The 18883-nt window shown below is 43.8% G+C and overlaps 1 protein-coding gene across 4 annotated transcripts in view; it reads left to right on the top strand.

The window, feature by feature from the left end:
• Positions 1 to 18883, top strand: part of ATP8B1 (ATPase phospholipid transporting 8B1) — a 102444-nt gene that overhangs the window by 59410 nt on the left and 24151 nt on the right. For all 4 annotated transcript variants that reach the window (XM_074355157.1, XM_074355156.1, XM_074355155.1 and 1 more), the window contains 13 exons: positions 2166 to 2263; positions 3540 to 3653; positions 5671 to 5769; positions 5884 to 5945; positions 8863 to 8935; positions 9049 to 9119; positions 10760 to 10842; positions 10963 to 11121; positions 11289 to 11377; positions 12560 to 12750; positions 15310 to 15518; positions 16600 to 16643; positions 17297 to 17453. In XM_074355157.1, coding sequence (XP_074211258.1) covers positions 2166 to 2263; positions 3540 to 3653; positions 5671 to 5769; positions 5884 to 5945; positions 8863 to 8935; positions 9049 to 9119; positions 10760 to 10842; positions 10963 to 11121; positions 11289 to 11377; positions 12560 to 12750; positions 15310 to 15518; positions 16600 to 16643; positions 17297 to 17453 — 1449 coding nt within the window. The remainder of the gene's footprint in view (positions 1 to 2165; positions 2264 to 3539; positions 3654 to 5670; positions 5770 to 5883; positions 5946 to 8862; positions 8936 to 9048; positions 9120 to 10759; positions 10843 to 10962; positions 11122 to 11288; positions 11378 to 12559; positions 12751 to 15309; positions 15519 to 16599; positions 16644 to 17296; positions 17454 to 18883) is intronic.

Raw genomic sequence — 18883 nt, 5'->3', positions numbered from 1 at the left:
GTTTGGTTTTTTTTTTTTTCCCCTTTGGATGCTAAACTTTTGATCTTTTACCTCTGCTGGTTTGCTGCAACTTGTACCAACCAATGCAGCTTTTTGGTTGCAGTTGTGTCTATAATCAAGAGTTCACTCCTCTTAAAAAAAAAAAAAACCTAATTACCTCCCCTACAAAAATTTTTTTTAAGAAAGCATACATTTGGGAGGGTGTAGCTCAAGTGGTAGAGCACATGTTTAGCATGCACAGGGTCCTGGGTTCAATCCCCAGTACCTCCTCTAAAAATAAATAAGTAACCCCCCTCCAAATAAAACCACAAAAATCCCACAAAAAAATACAAATATGACTTTTCTTACAGTAATTTTAATTTTTATAATTATAACATAAGATTGATAACTTCCTAATTCTTTACTTGTAACTGTTCTTTAATATATTCCCATCCCTCAAACCAGCATCTCACTAGGTGACCCCCCTTCTTTACCAGTTTGTAGCCAAGGGAGGAGCTCATCAAAACCGGGGCCACCCACTCGCACATGTGTCACACAAGGGAAGTCCACCCCCCGTGCATGTTCGAACACACCAGTCAGTTTGGCCCCTTATGCCAAAAAGGTGCTTCCGGAATTTTTCCCCGTAAGTTATAACATCCCTGTCTTGAGCTTTCACAGCGGTGACGGCTTATGCCTTCCTGTTCAGAGAGGAAACAGCCTGATACTGGGTAACAGTGGAAAGGTTGACTCTGTACTCATTAAGTGACCCTCCCAAGTCTGCTCACCAAGAAGGTGGTTCTCATGGTGGTTTGTAACATAAATCACAAAAGAAGGCGCAATCAGTAGAGCAGGGAAGGAGAGGATGGACGTGGAGGTCAGACTGCCAGACTTTAAATTCTGATTCTCCCCCTGAATCCTTTCTGTGCTTCCATTTCCTCAGCTACAAAGCTGAGATGTTTACTGCTTGGCATGATGCCTGGTACCTAGTACGCACTGAACAAATGTTTGCTTTAGAGCTATACATCACGGGACAGTAGAAGTCCGGAGTACATGGGCACAGGCAGAACAGGTGGGTGGAAATTTCTTTTCCTGCAACTGTAGCCTGACTGCTAGGTTAGTCATCTCTAGGTTGGAAGATCCCTTTGCCCGAAATTTCCATTTGATGACTGGGCTCCACCATTGAGATAGAAAGGAATAAGGCCAGAGATAAATGGTATCTCACTGATTGTGAACTTCACCTTCCTGTTCATTCAGAAGGTCGGCAAGTATGTCCTTGGAGGTTACTTCCAGCATGTCAGAGGAGGTTTTCTGAGACGTCTATTGGGTGAGAATTGTTCCCCCTACCAACAGAGAAGCTGTGGACTTCCTGAAGTTTCCTGGAACTTAGACATGGTGATTGAGTGGTGGACGTGACATTCAGTACACAGAATGAACTTAGAAACACGACAGATACTGGCCATCAGGCTAAAGCAGTGCACGACACTGATCCATGGTCAGGATTCAAAAGTGTTGAATTAGTCAGTGATGGCCTTTTTCTTTGATTTATTCATTCACTCAGTATTTAATGGGGTATAAATTTCACAAACCAAATCATTTGAAGAAATCATTTAACTTAATTTAGCTGTGACTTTCTGGAGCTTTGGGGCTTTTGTTCGGGCTTACATGAGGATTATGCCTTTAGAATCCTAACGTCCTGTGAATAGTTGGTCAAGTTACACTTTCATTAGTTTGTTGGGGCCGCCTTAACAAAGTACGGGCAACCCGGGTGGCTTAAATGGCAGAAATTTCTTATCTCACAATTCTGGAGGCTAGAAGTCTGAGATCAAAGTGTGGCGGTGTGGTTCCTTCTGAGGGCTGTGGTGGCAGGATCTGTTTCAGGGCTCTCCCCTTGGCTTGTGGGGGGCCATCTTTTCTGGGTGACTTCACGCTGTCTCCCCTCTTTGGGTCTTTCTCTGTCCCACTTTATCTTTTTTATAAGGACAACAGTCATGTTGGATTAGGGTCCATTCTAATGTCCCTACTTTAACTCAGTTACATCTGCAGTGACTATTTCCAAATAAGGTCATATTTTGTGGTGTGGGTGAGGGCTAAAACTTCAACATGTGCATCTAGGAAGGGCACAGCTCAGCCCATGGAAATATGCTGATTTTCCACTTGATGGACTTTTTTCTCTTTCTTTTTTAAAGATTGTACGTGGCAAGTCAAAGCAAATGATCGAAGCTTCCACGAGCAACCTCATTTTATGAACACAAAGTTCTTTTGTATTAAGGAGAGCAAATACGCGGTAAGTTGATTTTAACTTCCTAAAATTGACTTTATTAAAAGCCAACTTTTCCCAATAGCTGCCATGCTTACTAACTTTGAGGGACACCTGCCCTCCAGGTAACCCTGGCCTGGGGCCATTGAGAATCATCATTCTTTCTCTGGAGTATCATTTTTATTCATCACATTAAGATTAACTACCCTAAGGATGTGTGTGGGGAAGAGGGGTGGCTTGAAATAAAACAAAACAAAATCATGTAGATTGAAATGTTCCCTCTGTATGTACAAAGCTTTCTTAAAATATTTTATGAAAGAATATATAATAGTATCATAGAAGCCTTGTTTTTGACAGTAGTAAAAATTTGAAAGGAATCTTAGTAACGTATCTCCCCCTCCTCTGCCTGTGATGGATTTAGAGACTCTGAAGGTATTTTCACCTGAAAAACGCTCATTACCATTTAAATATGACAAAGGGCACTGGTTGAGTCTGGGCTGAATGTTGCCTGCTAGTTCCCTAGGACTGTTCTGACAAAGCAGCACACAGTGGGTGGTTTAAGGCAACAGAAATTTATTCCCTTACAATTCAGGGGGCCAAAAGTCTAAAATCAAGGTGTCAGCAAGGCTGGTTCCTTCTGGAAGACCTGAGGGAGAGTCTGTTCCAAACTTCTCCTGTGGCTTCTGGTGGTTGCTGACAATCCTTGGTGCTCCTAGACGCGTCACTCTGAGCTCCGCCTCTGTCTTCACACAGCCTCCCTGTGTGTTTCTGTGTCTGTGCTCGGTTTCCTCTACTGGGGATGGCAGTTGCTAGGTTGGAGCCCACCTTAATCCAGTATGACGCCACTGTAACTTGATTACATCTGCAAAGACCGTACTTCTAATTATTTCCAAGTATCTGCAAAGACCGTATTTCCAAGTAAGATGAACTTCACAGGGATCAGCGTCAGGACTTGAGTATAATTTGGGGGAGCCCCAAGCCAATATGTTTTACTTTTTCTTATCCAGTAACCTCCATCCCTCTTAAGTAAAAGAATGTTTCTTTTCCAGCTTTGCCACCCATGTTGCCATCTCCCGTTTTCTCCCCATCTCTGCCCCATTTTCGAAGAGGCTTTAAGGGGTCAAGGAACCCAACAGCTGGGTGCATTGGGTCACAGATTTGCCTTCGAGACCTTGGAGGCAAATTAGGTCCCTGTGTCCCTGTAGGCCACAGGACTCAGTGATTTTTGCAGGTGTATTTACATTGTGATGCTCTGATAAGTGTGTGGCATCGTTTAGAATGACTTTCTTATTTTTTCCAACAGAATAATGCAATTAAAACATACAAATATAATGTGTTTACCTTTCTACCACTGAATTTGCTTGAGCAGTTTAAGAGAGCGGCCAATTTATATTTCCTGATCCTTCTTATCTTACAGGTAATACCCTTTGATACCTTAAATCTGTTTGGAATTGTGGTGACTTGATAACATTTAGATTGTTATTATTTAAGTTGCATATAAATTGTGAATCATCTTGAAAGTTTCTGATACTGACATCTGGGTTCTGCACGTAAGGGATCATGCCTTATGGACAGAACCGGCTCGAAAGTGTTAAAATGAGCAGGAAACAGGAGCAAATGGGAATGTGATTTTAATTCTGTATTTTAAAAAATTCAGTTTCATGCTGATGTCACTGTTAAAACTGGTTTCCCTGGAGTGAGTGCAGTAAAAATCTTCACTTTGTTATAAAAAAAAGTATACCTTAAAATTAAATCTACTTTTTAATGCTTGGCCTTTATTGTTTTATTGACCTGCCAAAATATCGTTACTTTTTATTAATATTTTGGTCATCGTCAAATTATTTTTGTGAACTGGTTTTATACTGGAAAGGCTTGGGTTTTTTTCCTCAGGTTTTTTTTTTTTTCCTCCTTAATGGTAGCAAGGAATTCACTTACTTGGGGGCATTAATTTTATCTGTCTAGGAACTAATGTTACGGTCAAGGGAACTCGACCCCCTCCAGTTACCACTCAGCGTATCAACCTTCAGCAGCTGGTGTGCAGGTTCCAAAGGGTACCACATCCACTCGCTTTGATCAGTTCTTTATATCAAGTGTTGGATTTGCAGAGCAGTCTCACCGGCTGGGATTCACCCCCGACAGTTTTATGAAAATTGCAGCATGTGTGTCTGGTGGGGATGGAGGGTGCACGGATTAGAGAGGAGAGAAGGCATGAGAGGGAGAAATGGACCCTCAGTTCAGTAGAATATAAGACCTGCTGACTTGATTGGAAAGGGTGGTCTCCTTATGAAGGGGGACCTTTGAGACAGGCTTGTGTCGAGACAAACAGCACCAATTTTAAGGTGCTGCTGTGTGGTGAGCGGGCTGCTTGTCCCTTACTTCCTTCCAGCAGGGAAAAGGGAGTCCCACATATGGGCGATAATGCGGAAAATGGCCTTCCTCTCTTCCAACTGTCCCCCAGTTGATGGGAGGTCCCCCTCTCCCACGGTTCTGAAAGTCCAGCCATCCAAATTAGGGTACCGGGAATAGCCTGAGACAGCCCTTTCTCTGCACTGTTACTTAATTCTTGCACTCTGCGAGGTAAGTACTATCATAACTTCCATTTTGCCAAGAAGAACTGAGGCCTGGGAAGGCAGAGGAACTTGCTCCAAGTCCCGTAGCCCTAAGTGATAGAGCTGGTAGGACTTGGACCTGGAGTTTGATTCCAAAGCTTGTCATTTTTGCCACTGATGGCCCAGTGATCAATAGGATGGTTGTAAGAGGTCTTTACTAAACTGGCTTCCCAATCTTTTATTCCAACTTGACAACCACCTTGATGGATGCAGGGCTTCCTACAGGGCCAGCCTCTTTCTTGGCTAGACCAACACCGATAACCATGAAGGAAGCCCTTTCTTCTTGTGCCCCCCCAAAGATGCCCCACCCAAACACTAGCTTCCTAAGGCAGCCACTACTTACTGCCATCTTTGCCTCCATCATGGGACCCTCAGACCACTGGCTGAGCAACCAGCAGTGTAGAGCTTGCTGTATGCATGGTCTAAAAATTAAAGGACTACTTCCCACGCGTCTGCACCCAACACTGTCCCCCACCCCTGTTAATTATGACTTTCACAAAACATTTAGAGTAGTTTTCTTTTAGGTATCATGCTACAAAGCCTCCTTGGTGTCCAGTTAAGGTCAAAATGAGGTGATTTCAGGAGCCACTGTCCTCTGAGTTCTGTTCCAGGAGGCCAGAAGCGAGAGAGGGATGGAGAGAGGGATGGAGAGGCCCAAGAAAGGTTAGCTGGATGCTTTGTTCCCTTCTCCTGTCCTCTCTGCCGGATGCAGACTTGGGTGATGATGGAGATTAGACTTAAAAATCAGCAAGTTTAGAAACAGCAGTTGCCTGGAGATTAGTTGTGCCTTCATGGGTGCACATGACACCCTTTTATCTCTTTCAGACAATCCCTCAAATCTCGACCCTGGCGTGGTACACCACCCTGGTGCCCTTTCTCGTGGTGCTGGGCGTCACGGCCATCAAAGACCTCGTGGACGATGTGGTAAGGATTTCTTGTGCAGTTTCCTCCTCTCCACTGCAAGTGTATTTTCAAATGGCATTAATACTTGACATTTTGAGATGATTAAGATAAACCTTTCCCACCCCTCCTCTAAAGGCTCGCCATAAAATGGACAAAGAAATCAACAATAGAACGTGTGAAGTCATTAAGGATGGCAGGTACCGTGCCTTTGTTCAATGTGGGGCTGTAATTACGGTATCTCATCTCCCCAGCCTTATGCTGTCCAGGGCTTTGCCCAGATTCCCTGACACCCTGCCCGATTGCCCAGCTATCGTGCTTGCTTCCTTCGCTGTGCTTTTAGAGTGTTTTGCTTTCGCCTTTCTTACTACGATCTGAATTTTATTCGAATTATTTATGTTGAAGTCTCATCTTCTGTCCAGAACTATTAAGCTTCTCGGGGAGACTGTCCTGGTGGTGTTTGTTTTTGTGTCCACCAGCGCATCTAACACACAGAAGGTGCTCAATAAATGTTTGTTGAAGTAACGTAGTCAGTGGTGACCCGTGTGCCGGTTCAGGGACCAGGAATGCGTTGCTTTTTGAGCAGGAGCCTCGAGGCAGAGCTACAAATTCACATGCTAAAAGTGATGACTAAGGCCCAATTCAGAGACTTTTTATGTGTCAACACTGAGGAAAATAACCCAATTTACAGCCACGCTTCAACTGTGTCTCATTTGAATATAGGCTATTTCAATCTATAAATATGTTTAGATGCTTTTTTTTCCCATTACAAATAAATGGATTCTGTTCCAAAGGTTACCTTCCAGGTCACTTGGAATCCCTCTCTTGGAGGGTGGTGAGATTCGTGTAGCCCACAGCCTGGCTAATTGCACTGGGAAAGAGTAGCCTGGGTAGCCTTGAATTGGGGTTAGGAGTGCTTATCCGGCAGGGCTGTGGCCCCAGCAGCCTGCGCAGTCGGGTCAGGCCTTTGTGGGTGGGGACTTGGGCATCCGTGGTGCAGAGCGACAGGGGCGTCCCAAGGGGAAATTGAACATCACAGTGGAAGAAGCCAATGGAATTGCCTCTAATACCCCCAGGAGCTGTGGCAAGAAGATGCTTAATTGATTTGTAACTTGAGACCCACACGCAAATTGCTAATTTGTCATCTTAGAAATACTGAGTAAGCCAGAAAGAGAAAGAAAAATACCATATGATATCACTCATGTGTGGACTCTTAAAAACAAAACAAAACAAAACACAAAAAGAAAAGAAAAAAAGAAAACATTAATGAACTTACCTACAAAACAGAAACAGGCTCACAGACATAGTAAACTTACGGTTACCGGGGGGAAAGGGGGTGGGAAGGAATAAATTGGGAGTTGGAGATTTACAAATACTAACTTCTATATATAAAATAGATTAAAAAAAATTATTCTGTATAGCACAGGGAACTATATTCAACATCTTGTACTAACCTATGATGAAAAGGCACATATGTATGTGTATGTATGACTGAAACATTATGCTGCACACCAGAAATTGACACATTGTAACTGACTATACTTCAATAAGAAATTTTTTTTTTAAATTGAAAAAAAGAAATACTGAAATGTAAACTACCATCCCTTTTAGGGAAGGATAAGCCAAGTTAAAAAAAAAAAATCCAGAGATTAAAAACCGTGTATTAAATTCTTGTAAAATTGGGGAAACTGGGGTATAAACATACATTTGAAATATACTTTAAGTCTCCAGGTCTGTTTTGTCCATAAATTAATGGGAGGACAAGCATAGTAATTGGATTTCTGCCTCCAAAATGTTGTTGGTTGTGGTAGGTTCCTAGTATCTGTTAGCATTATTTTTTCTTTATGTGAAAAGCTTTAAAGCAGGCTACAGGCAGACCTCTTTTTATTGCCTTTCACTTTATTGAGCTTCAGAGATACTGCATTTTTTATAAATTGAGGTTTGTGGCACCCTGTGTCAAGCAAGGTGCCATGTTTTCAACAGCATTGGCTCATTTCATGTCTCTCTGTCACACGTTGGTAATTCTTGAAATATTTCAAACTTCATCATATTATTTTTTTGTTAAAGTGATCTGTGATCAGTGATCTTTGATATTATTGTTGTGAAAAGAATCACAACTCACTGAAGGTTAGATGACGGTTAGCGTTTTTTAACAATTAAGTATTTTTAAGTAAGGCGTGGACATTGTTTTTTAGACATGATGCTGTTGCACACTTGACAGGCTACAGTACAGTGTAAACATAACTTTAAATATGCACGAGGAAACTAAATATCTCGTGTGACTCGCTTTATTGCAATATTTGCTTTATTGCGGTGGTCTGAAAGCCAGCCTGCATTATCTCCTTGCTCTGCCTATCCTGTATCTTAAAACTTTAAAAAATGTTGTTTTTGAGACATTTAAATGGATGTTTCCTATGGAATTTATTACCAAAGGAAGAGGTCTTTTTATTTTATCAACATCCTTATGAAATTAACTACAAAGGTGATACACACTTGTTGAAAAGATACATTAAACAAGAGAGAGGAGGCAGGCTCTAACGCTCCATGAAGGCTCCAGGTCACCTGGATGGGAGCCAGTAAAACCTCCCTGTCCTGGGACCAGCAGCGAGCAGGTGCTGGTTAACTGAGGAAAGGAAGGAGGAGGGCTGGGAGCCCAGGGCAGGAGCAGAAACCAAGGGGTGGCACGTGCCTCCTTCCCACACATTGAAGGAGCCGCCATTAATCCTTGACTGACGTAGACTGGGAAGGACACCTCTAGTCACCACCGCCATTGTCACTGCGTCCAGAGGAGAACGCGATCCTATGACCCCTTAACTGTCAAATGGCTGAACTTTTGGCAAACCTTTTCCCCGTGGTTTACATGTTTTCTCAGAATCTGTGGCTTCCAGGCAGAATAATTTCAAAGCCCTCGCCAGTAACTTAAAAAAATATATATTATTATTATTATTTTGGTTGGGGGAGGTAGTTAGGTTTATTTATTTATTTTTAGAGGAGGTACTGGGGATTGAACCCAGAACGTCATGTATGCTAAGCATGCCCTCTACCACTTGAGCTATACCCACCCCTCACCAGTAACTTTTAAAAAGCCACTAAACTATCATTCTTTTTAATACTCAGATTCAAAATTGCCAAGTGGAAAGAGATTCAAGTTGGAGATGTCATTCGTCTGAAAAAAAATGACTTCGTTCCAGTAAGTGGACAAGCTCTGGTGTCTCATTCCTTGTCCTCCCATCTGACCTGGCGCTTGGCTTTGCCTGAGTCGGGAGGGGTCTCCGTGTCATTGGTGTGTTTTGTTTCAAACAGGCCGACATCCTGCTGCTGTCCAGCTCTGAACCCAACAGCCTCTGCTACGTGGAAACGGCTGAACTGGATGGGTAAGTGAGTCTTAGGTGGGCCCGTTTGAAAGCTGACCTCTGAAGGCACATTCCTTACATTGAAGGCTGTGCTCTTTGGATGAGAAGCCCTGAGGTCTGGCTTTGCCTCTCCCCCCTCTGTTGGCCTCTCTTTGTCTTGGTTTTATTCCCTAGTTAGTTCCTGCTAGGACCAACAACAAGACAATAATGGTCTTACTCCCTAGTAGACAAACCTCTCTTTGTCTCATTTCATCTCCCTATTTGAAAGGGCCAAACCTGTCTTTCCCCACCTTTCAGGGAAGGTAAAAGGGTTAATGGCAGAATCTATCTGTGGGCCCTTTGTAAACTGCTGAGCAGTGACCAGACACAGCCTGATGGCTATTAATATAATCTATCTCAGAAAGAAAGGTCAGATTTGTAAAATGTTTGCCAATGGACAATTTTGTTGGTTTCAGTTATTATGCTACCACTTGAAAGAGGATTAAGTTCAGTTTTTGATCATTTTGACCAGTTTTCAGTACATTTATGGAGCGCCTGTTAGGTTGCATTAGCTTTACACGATAGCTCATTTAATCTTCTCAGCATCCCTGTGAGACGAGTGTTCTTATTACCTCGACGTTACCCAAGAGGAAACTGAGGCACTAGGCGGTGAGGTCGCCTGCCCAAGGTCACACAGTGACCTGTGCTCGCTCTCGGGACTGGTGCCCGCATGTACTTCCCATCCTGGCGTAAACCCCTTTCCTCACACCCTAGATGTGCATAAGCTTCTTTATGGAGAGAGATGAGATCATCTGAGAAAAAATGAGAGCTTTCTCTGCTCTGTAAATCAGTTGATTGTTCAGTCATAACTAGAAAACAGCAGTCACTCCCATGAGTGAGAGATTCTAAAGCTTCATGAAGATATAAAATCCTCACATGCCCTGTCAGAGCAAACGGAATGGAAAGTCAAGAACTGCCCATCAACTTCTTAGTACGTGGAAATGCCCCGTCAGCATTTGTGGAAGTTGTACGGTCATTCTTCGTAAGAAGACAGGCTTTCTCTCCAGCGCACGTGTGCCCAGCCTGGCCCTGCGTGTCCTCTTGGATCTGCCTCGCCTTCCAGTGTCGGGGATGGGGGGACATGCCAAGTACTGGGGCTAAGGTTACCCTCTCCTTTCCTCCTTTCTTAGAATTTTCTTTCTAACACGTAGGATCTGGTTATTAACTCTGGAAAATAATACGTTGACACTTTCTGTAACAAAGTCTTGAGTCTTGACACTTTCTGTAACAAATAAGTTTTGGAGAATTATCTCAGTGTGATTAAATATTGGAAGCTACAGTTTTAAACAGTGGTTTGACAGCCCAGGCTGCTGGTAAGAATTACGTTAGTAAGAAGGAGGAAGGGAGGTTCCTGGATGTCTCTGTCCTTCCCAGATGGCCCCACAATTACAAACAGCAAAGGGGGCCAGCACTTCCCAGGTCAGGAGTTTCTCTCTAGTTCATGGGATAACTTCATCCAAACCTGAAGTTCCAAGGTGAACAGGGAGTTTAAAAATAGCAAAAGCAAATTATTTAGCTTTCACTTCCAAGTCTGTCCAATGTTACTTTGTATAATTTTCTTTAAACTCCTTTTCAAATTCTGAAATTTGTTCGGTTCTTTTTTTCCCCCTCTCTCCTTTTAGAGAAACCAATTTAAAGTTCAAAATGGCACTGGAAATCACACACCAGTATCTCCAAAAAGAAAATTCCTTGGCAACATTTGATGGTTTGTGCTAACATGTCTTATTTTGTTTTAAATTTTAATGGCTTGATTTAGACCCTATTAATTAAAGCCAGAAACTCTTTCATATGCGTGTACTTATGTGAATCCTATCTTTTTAAAAAGGTTTTATTGAATGTGAGGAACCGAATAACCGACTAGATAAGTTTACAGGAACACTATTTTGGAGAAAGACCAGTTTTCCTTTGGATGCTGACAGAATTTTGTTACGCGGCTGTGTGATCAGAAACACCGACTTCTGCCATGGATTGGTCATTTTTGCAGGTACTTTCAGGGTCTTTTGGGAAATTGATCCAAACGCTCATTAAAGATTTAAAGGAGGAAATTGATTTTCTGTCCCTTCTCTGTTGAAACCAAAGAAAGTCGTTTTATTGGCGTGCTGGTGAATTGATTTTCCCGACTGTTGATCGTATTGAAGTTTCCTTTTTTAGGCGCTGACACTAAAATGATGAAGAATAGTGGGAAAACCAGATTTAAAAGAACTAAAATTGATTACTTGATGAACTACATGGTTTACACGGTATTTATCTTCTGTTCTAGTTGATTGTGGTGCTTCTAGTTTTGTTGTGTATTGTTCTCATGCAGTCTCATCTCTGTAGGCAGGTGGAAGAACTCTGGTGGTGGGGAGAGGAGGTTCCCTCACCTTTTCACAGAAATGTTACATTTCTAATAAGAGAATCTCTCTGGGAATGGAGATTTCGGTTGTGGGGCGCCCTGAGTGGATGACTGGAGTGACCGGTTGGGAAACCAGGGAGCTCGAAATAAGCCAGTGGCACTGGGCTTCTGAAGTCAACGTGGGGTTGATTTTAGTTGCTGTTAGTTTCTCATAATGGTTCTTTTAAAAGCAAACCTTTCTCTCCCCCAACATATGCTGTTTAAGTCCAAATATAAGGCAAGTTTAGGTATAAGGTGTGCCGGGGTCCCCAGGAACCATCCCCAGTTTCAGTGATTCTCGAGGAGGACTCACAGAATTCAGTGGGTAGTTGTCCTCACAGTTAGGACCTATTATAACTCATCACAAAGCAAGACCAGCAAAGGGAGAAGGCTCATCGAGCAAAGTTCGGGGGAAACCCGGCACGGGCTTCCAAGAGTCCTCTCCCAGTGAGGTCACACCCAGAAGACACTTCTCGGCCCCAGCGACAATTTGTGTCAGCCCGTGTGGAGTATTAGGGAAGCTCGTTAGAGACTCTGCCTGCGTCTTACTGGGGAACCATCATGTAGACACTGCCTGCCGGGCATGTACCAAAATTCCAGACTCCCCAAAGGAATGTGGGCGGGCAGCATAAGCCATACTGTTTTACACAAACAGTTAGGCACAGTGAGCCATTCTTACCGAGGAATAAGAAATAAGGAATCGGGAAACCCTTCCAAAATCTAAGTTCCCACGTGCCAGCCAGTGGCCACCCTGGCAAGCAGGACTTCTGAGGATGGCAGTCTCAGCCCTGCTATGTTAACTCATCTCCACGTAAGGGTTGGAATGTAAGACACCACCTTCTCTTCTGAAAGATAATTTTGGGAACGAAACCGCACCTTACATGTAGTGTATAGGATAAGTCAATCAATCACAAAAATCAAATAGACTTTCCAAGCATTTGTATGGAACTGTTTATAGTTTAAGTGTGTTGTTTTTACAGACTACTAAGTTACCATAAGTATGTAAAGTATTAGGTAAGAATAAACGTAACTGTTGTATGTCTTTTAGATCTTTGTTGTTCTCATCTTGCTCTCCGCGGGCCTTGCTATCGGCCATGCTTACTGGGAAGCTCAAGTCGGCAATTACTCTTGGTACCTCTACAGTGGGGAGGACGCTACTCCCTCCTATCGTGGCTTCCTGAATTTCTGGGGCTACATCATTGTTCTAAACACCCTGGTGCCCATCTCTCTCTACGTCAGGTAAGGCTGTCTTCTCTCTGACTTTTTGCTTTAAGCAAAGAACATGATACATCTTCCCAACTTAGCACCTTCATTGCTAGCAACAGTCGTTTCAGACGTCATAAGGAACAAGTAAGAAAACAGCTTTCATTTCAGAATCGAGGGTAACTGAGGGAAAGGAAATTAACGTTGGCGTGTCTGCTCTGTGCCAGGCACGGCACCTCGTATCTCAGCCACTTTATGGATAAGGCTGCCAGAGTTCAGAGATCGAACTCTACCCCTGCAGTCAGTCGCTGGGCAAGATTCCCTCTCACTGGGCTTCAAAGCCCAACCATAGGAAGAGCTGGGTGAAGATTTAGAATGCCATGGAAAAAAAACTTAAGTTGTTTTCCTTTCCAGCAGCCTTCCTAACCTTTTATGTGTGCCTTCCTTATTACCACCTGCTACACCTAAGGCTTGTAAAACTCACTGGGCTTCCTGGAGGCTCCCTTCTGATGGGAATACCACCCTCCGTACCCACCTTCAGCCTCTCCAAATGCTCTGTTTCTCATCTCAGCCTCCACTGCAATGGAAGCATTAGGGTCGTATCTCTGACAAATGGTAATCACCTTGTTTTGTGGTATTTCTTCCTTTTTTCCTTTTTTAATATCAAAGTTCACTGTACTGGTCAGTTGAACTTTAGGCCATCAGGAGAGAAATTGTGTCTTGAAATATACCAAGGAGTCTGCTCTTAGTTCCAATAAGTAATAGCCCAGAGGCATACAGGACCACGTGCACACCTGTAATTAGAAGCATTTATTTTATTTTAATTTTATTACATGTGCATTTGTTTTATTTTTAATTTTATTACATGGAGTCACTGTTGTTCTTTTAGTGAAGAGTGAAGCCGTGGGGAGCCAAGTGTTTACAGTTACTTTAAAAAAAAAGAAAAACAAAACTGAGATGAGTTTTACCTTTGTTAGGGGAATTACTATACAGATTATTTTGTCTCTATTTATAAATATATGTTATAAAATAAACTATATGTGTGGTTTTAGGTTTAAAACGGTCATGGCATGTGACTAATAAGATTTTTTGGTGTTTCTCTTGGATGTAAAGGTCCTTTTGAAACATAATTGATCAGGTCATTTCAGAGGGTATCTCCACTTGGTTTCTAGCCCTACAGTAGTTTACCGTCCCATTCAGAATAGACTCATCAAAGCCACACTAGGATCCTCAAGGCCCAGCGCAATCTGGTGCTCTGGCCTCCACTCCTAACCATCACCTCCAGCTCCTCTGCCCACTCCCTGGGCTCCCCCAAGCCTTCTTGAACTCCTTGGCTGTACCAGTGCCTGCCCCAGGGCCTTTGCGCCTGCTCTGACCTCTGCCTGGGACATCCTTCTCCCATATCTACGTGGCTGCTCTTTTATTTCCTTCAGGTCTCTACTCAAACATCATCTTATACTCCTGGCTTTTCCGGACCCACTGTATCTTAAAGATCTCTTCCACTGCCTATTGGTCTCTGTTTCCCCTTACCATGCTTTGATTTTCTACAGAGAATCTCCAGCACCTGCTGTAGTGTATATTTACTGCTTTATTTACTTGTCCATCTCCACTAGAAGGTAACCTCCTTGAAAGCAAGGATTTTGTCTCTTTTGTTTACTGATGTGCCATCCCTGTACTAGGATGGTGTCTGGCACATAGTAGGCACTCAGGAAATACTTAAGGGAGGAGAGATGGTGGGCGTTATCTTTCCATCTGTTTAGCATATTATAAAGACATCCTTTGCCTACCGAATAGTTGCTGGATGTGTGTACAGCTTCTTTATAACTGAGACATATTTAATTAATTATAAGAGTTTTTTTAAATAGTTTTTTTTTGAATTGCAGAATTTTTTTTTCACAGGCTGTGTGATTGTTCTCTTTGCTTATTTATTTGTTTATTTTTCCCTTAACAGAGGCACTGGGAATTGAACCCAGGACCTCGTGCATGTCAAGCACATGCTGTACCACTGAGCTATAGTGATAGTTTTTAAGTGGAAACGATCCATTTTAGAATATTGTATTTAGGACATTCTGTAACCTTATAAGAATTAAGGAAAAAGTTGTGCTTTTTCACAGTGTGAAATCACAATTTAGGGGTTATTTGCCAAAAGCCCTCTGCCCTGCTTGAGAGCACACAGGGGTGCGTAGCCTAGTGGACCGTCCCTCCCTTTGCCATACAACTGGGGGGAGCTGGACATTCCAGATGTCCCTGAGTGCGATGCAGAATGAGAGCAGAGTAGGTATTGCCACATCGTATGGTGTCCCCTGCGGTGTTACCATGTCACCCACATGGGCTGTGTGTTCTAAGCATGGGGCGCCATGGCCGGATGGGCTCGGGAGTGGGTGGGAAATGACACTGAGAGGGCGGTTTGAACCTGAAGTTGGAGAAAGATCTGTTTGGTCAGGAGAACCCCGAGGCTGGGCACATGGGTCACTGCAGGGCTTGTGTCTTTGCGGATAAGTAGCTCACCCCCGTACAAAGTGCAAAGTGGGGACGAGACCCAGTGCCTGCCTTGTGCCTGAAAACTCTGTTGAAAGTCATCTTTTGCCTTCCTAGCGTGGAAGTGATTCGTCTTGGGCAGAGTCACTTCATCAACTGGGACCTGCAGATGTACTATGCTGAGAAGGACACGCCCGCAAAGGCGAGAACCACCACGCTGAACGAGCAGCTGGGGCAGATCCATTACATCTTCTCTGATAAGACGGGGACACTCACACAGAATATCATGACCTTTAAAAAGTGCTGCATCAATGGGCACATTTACGGTGAGTGGAAGCCATGACTCAGTCCCTGATCGTGTCTGACCAGAGGCCACCTTCCCAGAGTGGCTCCCCTGTCCCAGTGCAGAGCCCTGGTGGTCACTCGGGTGATGCTTCCCAAGCGGCATCCGTGGTGGCACTGGGATCGCAGGCATGGGGAGGTCAGGAGTCAGAAACAGGCACACACTCCTCAGAAAATTAACCTGCTCTGTGATCCAGCAGTCCCACTGCTGGGTGCACACCCAAAAGAATCAGAAGCAGGGACCGGAAGCGATACTTGCACACCCACGTTTGTAGCAGCGTTATTCACAATAGCTAAGTGTAGAAGTAACCAAACTTACTTCTAAGTGCCCATCAGTGGGTGAATGGAAAAGGAAAATGTGGTGTTTACACACAATGGGGTTATTCAGCCTTAAAAATGAAGGAGATTCTGACACATGCTATTACTTGGATGACCCTTGAGGACGTTATGCTAAGTGAAATAAGCCAGACATAAAGGGACACATACTGTATGATTCCATGTATGTGAGGTACTCAGAGGAGTCAAACTCATAGGGTCAGAAAGTAGAATGGTGGGTGCCAGGGGCTGATTAAATAAAGACAGTACAATTTTTTTTTTACAAAGCTATAAGAATGTCATATGCTTTCCACTTGGAGGAAACTGTCTACTGTGAGTATAATTTCTCATCACATCAGTGAGCAAGGTGGGAAACCAAGGGGCTGAGGATGGGGTTCCCCTGAGAGTGGTGGCAGCCCCTTCTGAGCTGGGGGACATGAAGTACTTTAAAGGACAGGATTCTGGCCCCAGAGGAGATTGCAGTGTTGAGGGACAGGCCCCAGTATTGGAACCTCTAGACCAGGGGCCAGCAAACTTTTTCTGCAAAGAGCCAAATAGGGAATATTTTGGCCTCTGCAGACCACATGTGGTCTGTATCAAACATTCTTCTTCTTCTGTATGTTCTGCTTGTTTTTAACCACTCTTGAAAAACCATTTACACCACTCTTGTTGAAGCCGTTCTTAACTCGAGGGCTGCCCAGAAACAGGCTGTAAGACCTACAGACTCTGTTTGTCCTGTTTGTTTCTCAGGAGACCATCAGGACGCTTCTCAGCACAATCATAGCAAAGCAGAGGTGAGTCCTTTCACTTACAAAATCCTTTGGGGTGTGTATGAGTTTCCTGGGCTGTCACAAACTACCACGGAATGGGTAGCTTAAAACAACAGAAATGCATTCCCTCGCAGCTCTGGAGGCGAGAAGTTTGAATTCATGTGTCAGTAGGATCCATTCCCTCTGGAGGCAGTCCCTAAGGCAGGATCCTTCTCTGCTTCTTCCCGGCTTCTGGTGGTTGCCTGCTGTCCTTGGTACTCCTTGGCTTTGCAGACACAACACTCAGAAATCTGCCTCTGTCATCACATGGCCTTCTCCCTGTGTGCCTGTGTCCAGATTTCCCTCCTTTTATAAAGATTACCAGTCACTGGGTTAGGGCCCATTCTAATCCAGTATAACCTCATCTTCACTTGATTCCATCCAACAAAACCTTATTTCCAAAGAAGGTCCTGTTCCCAGGTGCCAGGTTTAGGACCCCGAGGTGTCCTTTTAGAGGGGGACACAATTCGACTCACAACAGGCTGTCGTTTTGTTTTAAGACAGGTGTGAGCCTCCTGACATCCAAAATGTGTTCAGGTCCTAAGGTGATGTTTGCCTAAAGACGTGGCTTCAAAGAAAAGTTCCTATCGTTTGTTCTGCCCAAATCACATTTTCTTTTCTTCCTCCTCTTCTTGCAGCAGGTGGATTTTAGCTGGAATATGTATGCTGACGGGAAGCTTGCATTTTATGACCATTATCTCATCGAGCAAATCCGGTCGGGGAAGGAGCCGGGAATACGACAGTTCTTCTTCCTGCTGGCGGTGTGCCACACGGTCATGGTGGACAGGCTGGACGGTGAGTGGTCCTCTCACACCTCAGACACAGGAGACCAGCGTTTTCAGTTTACAGATAACTCGTGCTCGGGACCTGAATGCCAGTAAAGTTGTGCGCATGACAGGTTTGTCAAACCTCCACCCAGGTGATGAAGGTCCGTGGTCCCCTTCCACTAGATGGTACATGGGGCAGCAAACCATGAAACAGGCTCCTGGCCTCCAAAAATGTACATCTCCTTCGCAATTCTAGCTCCAGATGTGTTTATCACTTTGGAAATGAAATCTTATCGGTAGGAGAAATGATTGGCTCGCATTAAGAGAAGACTCAAAATCTTCCCACTGTCTGATTACTTAATATTTATGGAGAGGGAAGAGTCAAACCTTATCTGGATTGGAAGTGGACTTGAAACTTGGGCAATCTTTATGACTGAATAATTTCAGAGAGAACTTATTTTCTAGATTAGATATGTCTTGGGTTGGATATAATAGCTGCCAAAGCTGAGGCCTCCTTAAGGTGCCTTTTTCATTCAAAGGAGCATAATTTATGTATGTGCATTTGCATGGGAACACGCAAAGCTGACTTACACGATACTCTGCAGAGTTCTTAGAGTTCTTTATCACATACGGACATAATGATAAATTACAGAGATTAAACATGTGCACTCTGGAAAGAGCAAAAGGCACCTGTTTGGCATGTCCATTTTCCACTTTAATCAGCACAGCATACGAACGTCCCTCTCCATTTTCTGACCCTGAGGTTTCATACGTAGTGGATAAAACCTCCAGAGGAGAAACAGGCCTAAAAACTGAATGCGCAGAAGCTGTATGTGATCTCTTGCAGCAGGCTTCAGAGAAACTTGTTCTTCAAGGATGAATCTAATAGTGCAATAAAGCCAAGATAACAGCAGAATTCAGATCGGGGTGGATACATGGAAGGGACTCTCAGCGAGCCAAGTGGGGGCAGATAGAAAGGGGTAAGACCAGGTCACGAACAACCGAAGCAGAGGTCAAGGTCTGTTTGACCAGCCCAGCACGTTGTACTCATATAAGGATCAAGTGCGATATTTTTAAGCAACTTGGTTCTCTTACGTTTTGACTCATTAGTAAAACCATTCTCCTTTTTTTTGAGTGTGTGGTGGTGTTAATTTGAAAGCTAACCAGCCAGCTTAGCCAAGTGTACATTCATCTTACAGTCTGTTTTCTTTCTGCAATTTTATGGGAAGAGCCCTGGACTGTGCGCTGGAGATGGGCGTAACAGTTTTGGTTCCTGCCATCACATACAATACAGCCGTCTGTCTGGGCAATAGCTTCCTCAGTGTTGCAGGAGGAAGACTGGAGTTCAAAGCCCTTTCCAGCCTGACATTGTGTAGCTCTTTGTCCCACTGTCCACTGAGGCAGAGTGGTACATCCTGAGGAATCTTTTCCCCATGTAGCCTGTGGTAGGCAATTGCT

Source organism: Camelus bactrianus, chromosome 30 (assembly GCF_048773025.1).
Source record: "Camelus bactrianus isolate YW-2024 breed Bactrian camel chromosome 30, ASM4877302v1, whole genome shotgun sequence".
Classification (NCBI taxonomy): domain Eukaryota; kingdom Metazoa; phylum Chordata; class Mammalia; order Artiodactyla; family Camelidae; genus Camelus; species Camelus bactrianus.
This window is presented reverse-complemented; position numbering and strand designations above follow the sequence as displayed.